At 41.9% G+C, this 7,981-nt stretch overlaps 1 protein-coding gene across 3 annotated transcripts in view; it reads left to right on the top strand.

Annotated features, from left to right (window-relative positions):
- The window catches only part of TGFB2 (transforming growth factor, beta 2), a 95,477-nt gene that overhangs the window by 58,457 nt on the left and 29,039 nt on the right, over positions 1-7,981 (top strand). For all 3 annotated transcript variants that reach the window (XM_011987373.1, XM_011987371.1, XM_011987372.1), the window contains one exon: positions 1,139-1,302. In XM_011987373.1, the coding sequence (XP_011842763.1) occupies positions 1,139-1,302 (164 nt within the window). The remainder of the gene's footprint in view (positions 1-1,138; positions 1,303-7,981) is intronic.

Raw genomic sequence — 7,981 nt, 5'->3', positions numbered from 1 at the left:
AAACAAACAAAAAAAAAAACCCAGCACAACTCTAAAGCAACCCAGGAGCTTAATTGATTGATTGATTGATTGATGGATTGATTGATTGATTTTTGAGATGGAGCCTCACCCTGTTGCCCAGGCTAGAGTGTAGTGTTGCGATTTCAGCTCACTGCAGCCTCCACTGCCAGGGTTCAAGCAATTCTTTAGTCTCAGCCCTTGGAGTAGATGGGATTACAGGTGCATGCTACCACACCTGGCTAATTTTTGTATTTTTAGCAGAAACAGGGTTTCACCATGTTGGCAAGGGCTGGTCTCAAACTCCCGACCTTAAGTGGTCTGCCCACCTCAGCCTCCCAAAGTGCTGGGATTACAGACATGACCCACTGTGTCCGATCTTCCCAGGAGCTTTAAATTGTCATGTGCCATCAGCAACTCTGTATTTTACATGGTTTAGAACTGAAGGAATTTGTGCCAATTCTTTTTCTTCATTAGCTAGGATGACCTCCCGCCAACAGAGATTATCCTGCATAAAGAATTCTAATACTGGATCTGGCATAAATTAGTACGTGGGTTATACTTTTGTTTATTCCGATTTCCTCATCATAACTTGACTAGAGAATATGTTAAGTCATATGTGTGTGAAAAACTAAAATATTGAAGTCAAAGGAGACACGATATATGAGTCTGGTTAAAAAAAAAAATTATTTGGATGCCAAACTTTCAAGGAAAAAAAAATACATGGGCAAACTGCTGGCCATTAGGAACTATTTTCTTGGCATATCTGATTAAAGTGTATGCAGGCCTGTCAGCTCTCTCCAGGCATCAACTGTCATAAACTTGTCCCAATTCAAAACCATCTATGATTTTCCACCACTCTGTCAGCCTTCAAAGGATAGGGTTAACTGCATGCTTTCAAATGGAATTGGAAGTGGTTTGTTAATCTCTATTAATTTGCTACTCCTATAACTAAATGCACATGTTTATTTTATTTCTTTTTTTTCTGGATAAGTTGTTAATGATATTAAATTGGCCGTCGGAAACTAAATTATTCTGTAGATATTTTCCTTATGGCTTCTTGGGATTATCTCATGCTACAGTCTTTTCTGAAAGCACAATGGATTTTATCATTTTCAATGATTGCCCTAACTTTTTACAGATGCCATCCCACCCACTTTCTACAGACCCTACTTCAGAATTGTTCGGTTTGACGTCTCAGCAATGGAGAAGAATGCTTCCAATTTGGTGAAAGCAGAGTTCAGAGTCTTTCGTTTGCAGAATCCAAAAGCCAGAGTGCCTGAACAACGGATTGAGCTGTATCAGGTAATGTTCTTTTTTTTTTTTTTTTTTTTTTTTTTTTTTTTTTTTTTTTAAGACAGAGTCTCTCTCTCTCTCTGTCACAAGCTGGAGCACAGTGGCATGGTCACAGCTCACTGCAACCTTGAACTCCTGGGTTCAAATGATCCTCTTGCCTCAGCCTCCCAAGTCACTGGGACTGCAGTAGTGCACCATCACACCCGATTCTCTTTTTTAAAAACTTTTTGTAGATATGGGGTCTCACCATGTTGCCCTGGCTGATCTGGAACTCCTGGCCTCAAGCAGTCTTCCCACCTTGGCCTCAAAAAGTTTAGGGATTACAGACATGAGCCACCATACCTGGCTCATTTAGGTTGTTGTAATGGGCAATCAGTTTGAGGTCTTAGCACAAAAGAATTCTAGTGTCTTAGATTTTCTTAGCTGATATAAGCCATTCTATATAGTCACAATCATGATATAGGCCCTCATTTGCTATTACTGTTATAGTAATAGCTTGTTCCTAATCACTCAGGAGGGAAGAACCCTTTAGAATGCAGTATTGAAGTTCTGAGCACACTTCCTCAGTTGCATGAACAGCCGGAGTATGTACTCTTGAGAGGCTTTGGTTCCAGAATTCAACCTCTTAAACTGTAAGGTCAGATAATGTAGGTCCGATTCCTTCCTGAGAAGCAGTCAGCTGACCTTCCTTTACTCATCCTATGGCTGTTTCTTTCTCCTTTTCTATGATTTTCTCTTTGTTCGCTTATTGTCTTCTCTCTTCCTGTCTTTTTCACTTTTTTCCTCCTCTCTTTGCAACCTCCTGTGTCTTTATTAACCTTAGCCCGTTTCCTTTTCCTCTCTAATTCTACCCACAGTCTCCAATCCACCTACCCAATACAACCCCCACCCCCCCCCCCCCCCCCCCCCACACACACACACACACACACACACACACACACACACACATAGTCCTGACGTCTCCTATTCTCATCTTTCTAGTAGAGTTGGAGTTGGTGGGCAGCAGCGTCAAAATATAATGATGATGATGATGAAATGCCAACTTGCTGAGATTTTCAGAGATGTTCTTAAAAGCTCGTTACCTGAGTGTAGTCTACAGGGCATTTGCATCGGCCTCACCTAGGGGCTGTGAGAAATGTAGAATCTCAGGCCCCACTCTAGACTTTACACAGTCAGAATCCCCATTTTAACAAGATTCACAGGTGCTTCTTGTGCACATTAAAAAACCACTCGAAAAATCCTGTGTCTGGTGCAGCCTTATAAACAGGCAACTTAAATACATCCTGATGCCATATGAATAGTGGTACTCGCATATAGGGTATAGGTGGGGAAATTTCACCAGGGAGCTGACATTTTGGTGAGGCCTTGAGAAGTATCTATTAAAACGCGACGGGGGATCATCATTCTTGGCAGGAAGGGCAGTCACTGCAAAGACAGTCTTGAATGGGCTTGCTGAGGGTACCTGGTACATAGTGCTCAGTGCCTGGAGGTGAGGAGAGACTGGGGAGAAGGTGACCCTCCAGAGATAGTGTGTAGAGTGACACTACAGAGGATTAAGAACAAACCCCTTGGGATCCCCATGATAAGGGATATGTATATATGACAATATGATTAAAACATGGGATTACTTGAGAAAAAGAAATTGGCATCTATGTTCAGAAACCTCTGGTTTTCTGGAGTCTAATCATTTGGAATTTGTGATCATTAGAATCAAAATTTTCTTTGTATTCATTATGAAAATGGAGAACTACCATACAAATGAATATGAGACTTGAAGAATAGTTTAAAATACTCAAAGCAGTCGTATTGTTTTCTTTTTCTGTTTTTTGAGACAGCATCTTGCTCTGTCACGCAGGCTACAATGCAGTAGTGCAATCATAGCTCACTGCACCCTCAACTTCCAGGGCTCATGCGATCCTACAGGTATGCATCCCCATGCCTAGCTAATTTTTTTTTTTTTTTTAATTTTTAGTACAGATGAGGTCTCGCTTTGTTGCCCAGGCTGGTCTCTAACTCCTGAGCTGAAGCGATCACCCCACCTCAGCTTCCCAGTGTGCTGGGATTACAAGCATGAGCTACTGTGCCTGGCCCCAGTTTTAAAGTAGTAGTTCACATGTGTATTCATGAAGAATAATTCTTACTTATTTAAATAGGCCCTCGAGAACCTGTTTTTGGAGACTTTTAAATCCTAACTCGCATTCTGGGTAGCACCAATGGGCCGGCCGTTGCTCGTCACCCCAAGGTCAGAGAGCATGCTTGTGTGACCAGACACTATGCTGAGCAAAGAGTTGGAAGTATTGTTTCCAGTGATACTCACAGCTATACTATGGAGTTTGTAAAATGAAGTGTTCTTTCTGCTATTCTATTCTTTTTCCATTTCACAGAGAATGATGCTAAATCCCAGAGAAATTAAGTAACTTGGCCAGGGTCACACAGGTAGGAAATGGCAGGGCTGGGATATAAATCCACCTCTGACTCCCAAGTCCTTCCATCTCCTCACCACATACTATGCTATTCCTAGCAAATTTTTCCCTTTCTCTTACCCTTGGGATAAGCCAGAATAGAAGAATAATAAGACAAACGAGGCTAGAGGATGAAGTAATATTTGGAGGGAAAGCAAAAATTGGTTCCTATGAAAAAAAGCCAGATTAAGGGTAGCCAGATAAATTACAAGATGATTTAAGCAAACAAACAAAAAATATGATTGTATCTCCTTTTTCTTTTCTTTTTTTACCAATTAAGTCACTCTTAAATTTCCTTCTGTGCTGACGATAGCATCATAGGTTGCTCTCTTTGGCCCTACTTTAGTTAGCTTCAGTAAATTGAAGGCAGGGTCACCTAGGTCCTATTACCTGTAATGGAAGCTGCTAAGTCACTATTTTTCTGTGGCCGTTTGACCCTGTCCTCTGAGGAGTAGCCTCTGCCAACAGGCTTGCCAATGACTTTTTCCTCCCAGGGCCCAACCCTTCTCCAGGAAAGGGTGTTTCTCTTGAGGCTGGCAACTTAGAGGACCTTAGTGAGTTCTTGGTAGATGTGTCTCAGAAGTTTCTGCAGCACTGGCTGCTCCATGACACAAGCGACACAATCTGCATGGCTTAGAGTCCCATGCTTGAAAGAGGAACGGCCCAGGATGGAAGCTTTTAGTTTGGAGAAGCATGGGCACGTTCACTGTCACTATACATGGGCATCTGGAAGGAGAAAGTTCTAGCAGAAAAATATAAAATAATGGCAATTTTTTATCTTTCTGGGGCTCAGCTATACACCTCCTGAAACACAGGCAAGGTCCAGAGAGCAAGTCAAAGAGATCCTTGAACACCCGAAGAGAAGACTACGCACACACACTTCTGATGGATCAGAGAGGCAGCCTCTTGCCTTTTATTGCTTCAACTGGGTTGACTATCTGTAGGGCCACAAGAAATTAGAAGCACTAAATTAAAAGAGGAGGGCTAGAGGAGGACACCATGACATCAGCAGCAGGTCCTTTAGACCAGCAGTCCCCAACCTTTTTGGCACCAGGGACCAGTTTCATGGAATACAATTTTTCCACAGAGCGTTACTTGTGCAGTTTATTTCATTGTAATATATAATGAAATAATTATACAACTCACCATAATGTAGAATCAGTGAGAACCCTGAGCTTGTTTTCCTGCAACTACACAGTCCCATCTGGCAGTGATGGGAGACAGTGTCAGATCATCAGGCATTTGATTAGCATAAGGAGCGTGCAACCTAGATCCCTAGCATGTGCAGTTCACAATAGGGTTCTTGCTCCTTTGAAAATCTAATGCCACTGCTGATCTGACAGGAGGTGGAGCTCAGGCAGTACTGCAAGCAATGGGGAGTGGCTGTAAACACAGATGAATCTTTGCTTGCTTACCTGCTGCTCACCTCCTGCTATGTGGCCCAGGCCCCTAATGGGCCATGGACCGGTACCATCCAGGTTGGGAACCTCTGCTTTAGACTAAAGATTTTTACCAGTGTATCACAGTAATGCTATCTCAGATAATCAGACCACAGAAGCAATGCCTGTTGTGGACAAGTTTTCTAAATCTTACCCTGTTTATAGTTAACCCACTCTTTATCTCCTTGGCTTCCTGTCTGGCTTCTGACTTTTGCTTCTGACCTCTTTATTTGGAGTCCCATTTTTAGCATGGTGTTCTCCAACTTTCCTTTTGTCTTCAGCTGCCATTTGGAGGTCTTTGTAGTCTTTGGTAATAAACTCCCATCTCTAGTCCCATTATAGGAATTGATGCCTATGGTAATAGCCTTGAATTATGAAGACGAGGCTAAATTATAGTCAGGAAACTGAACACATGCAATAAATTTTACAGAGTTTAACATCCAAAATTGCTGAAATATTATTTTGGAAAAAAAAAAGATCTGGTGCTTAAGTGGGCAGATCTTCAGCTATTTGGAAAGCTCAGCTCTTCGGAAGAACAAAGCCTCTGAAGTTCTTGGATACCCTTTGATTACTGTATTACTTGACACACAGTTGGCATCCTACTCCCTAGAAGAAGACAGGGTGACCATGAAAAGGTTCTCTGGTCATTTACATGGTTGTTTGGATGATTTATTAGGACTCTTCAGGATGCTGATATTCAGTGGGAGGAGAGTATGTATGTGTGTACATGTGTGCACACGTGCCTGTGGACTTACATGTGAGCATAGGCACTCCACCAGGTTTGGAATCCCTGGGGGAGCTTTTACAAAGACTAACCACAGTTTCCTTCAAGGAGATTCTGATTTTCCCTGGAAAGGAAAATGAGAATTGCCTCGGCACAGATGTTTGCTTCAAAGAACTCTCCTGGTGATTCACATGTGATTGTTCAGATTTGGATCTTCCAATTGGAATTCACAGATTTAAAATATAGCCTAAATTTTGGGGTCATTCTGTCTCATAAAAATGCCTCCAGGTATTTGTTTTAGAGTCACAATATGAGGCTGGATGGACCTAGGAGAGCAATTCCGTACATGAATTCAGGATTTGTCTTGTCCAGAGCCGTAAAGGTTTATTTCTCTCCACCTGGGATAGTTAGGAAACCCATGCTTCTGTTGAAGTCACTCTGAGCTTATTTAAACCTAAAATCTTGTGAACTTAAGATTTTCATTACCCTGCTGTCTTTACAGAACAGTCTGTCAGAACATTAATGAATGATAGTAAAATAAAATCTTTCTTTCCTGCTTTCTCTAACCTCTTTCAAGTTAACAAACTCTAAATAGCATCTACTGGTGTGATCAAGATAGGCTTCCCATGTGTAACAATAATGGAGGGAATATGAGAGGGATAAAGTGTCTGACAGATGAAGGGAAAGAGGAGGAAACAAAGATGAAAAACAACTGTTATTAGATAGTAATGATCCTTGCCATATTTTTAAAGGTTTATGCCAAAGGCAGCCTTTATTGTGATATGTTCAGACAAAACTCCAGTGCTCTAGGAATACCTTCAAACCTATGATAGCTGTTATAGCTCTCAGCCAATTTATAAATTTGAACACACCTTTCTTTGATTACATTTTCCCTGTATGTATGATTAAAATCATGACCAGAATTATGAGGTAGAGGGAGAGAAAATAGGAAGGAGAATTCCCTTCAAGTTGAACGTCTCCTATATGGGCAAGAACACCTGCTATCTTGGAGTTGGATAAATCCCCATTTTACACATGAAGAAATGCCTAGGGAACTTAATGACTTATCTAAGGGTACCCATAACTTTGTGGCCCTAAATAATCCTTTGGGACCACCAAAGAATACTTATATTTAAATTTGCTAACCTCAGAGGACTTGGAGCTCTCCAGTATTTCTAGTTTCTTCTCACCAACTGACACCCTTTCAATACTCATTTCTCGTTTAAAACCTTACCACCTCCAGAATAGTAAGATTCATACCACTGTTTGGGTTATCTATGTGCTGCATAACAAGCTTCAAAATTTTGTGGCCTCAAATGATAATCATTTTGTTGTACTTCACAAGTTTTTGTGGGTCAGAAATTTGATCAGAGCTTGGCTGGATGTTCTCTTGCTCCATGTGGCTTTGGCTGGGGTCACTTGCTGGCATTTAGATGACAGTTGGGTTGGTCTGGAGGATTGATGATGGCGTTGTGCCTATGCTTGGAACTTTAGTAGGATGACTGGAAGGCCGGGCTCAGCTGGGCTCCTCCCCCTAGTCTCAGATGTCTCCATGTGGTCTTCCCAGAAGCGTAGTCTGGTTTCTTACATGGGGACTCAAGTGTGCAAATGTCTAAGGTAGAAACTGCAAGTCCTCTTAAAAACTAAGCCCACAGGCTGGGCGTGGTGGTTCACGCCTGTAATCCCAGCACTTTGGGAGGCTGAGGCAGATGGATTGCTTGAGCCCAGGAGTTCAAGTCTGGGCAACATGGTGAAACCCCATCTCTACTAAAAATACAAAAATTACTCAGGCATGGTGGCACACCTGTAATCCCAGCTACTCAGGAGGCTCAGGCAGGAGAATCACTTGAGCCCAGGAGGTGGAGGTTGCAGTGAGCAGAGATTGTACCACTGCACTCCAGCCTGGGCGACAAAGTCAAACTTGGTCTCAAAAAAAAAAAAAAAAATTTTAGGCCCAGAAATGACACATCACTTTTGCCTTCATCTATTGATCAAATCAACTACAGGGTAGCCCAGATTAAAAGGGAAAGGAAATAGATCCCATATATCAATGGGAAATGTGT

This window comes from Mandrillus leucophaeus, unplaced genomic scaffold (genome assembly GCF_000951045.1).
Source record: "Mandrillus leucophaeus isolate KB7577 unplaced genomic scaffold, Mleu.le_1.0 Scaffold309, whole genome shotgun sequence".
NCBI lineage: Eukaryota > Metazoa > Chordata > Mammalia > Primates > Cercopithecidae > Mandrillus > Mandrillus leucophaeus.
Note: the sequence above shows the minus strand (reverse complement) of the source record. Positions and strands in the feature narration are given on the sequence as shown.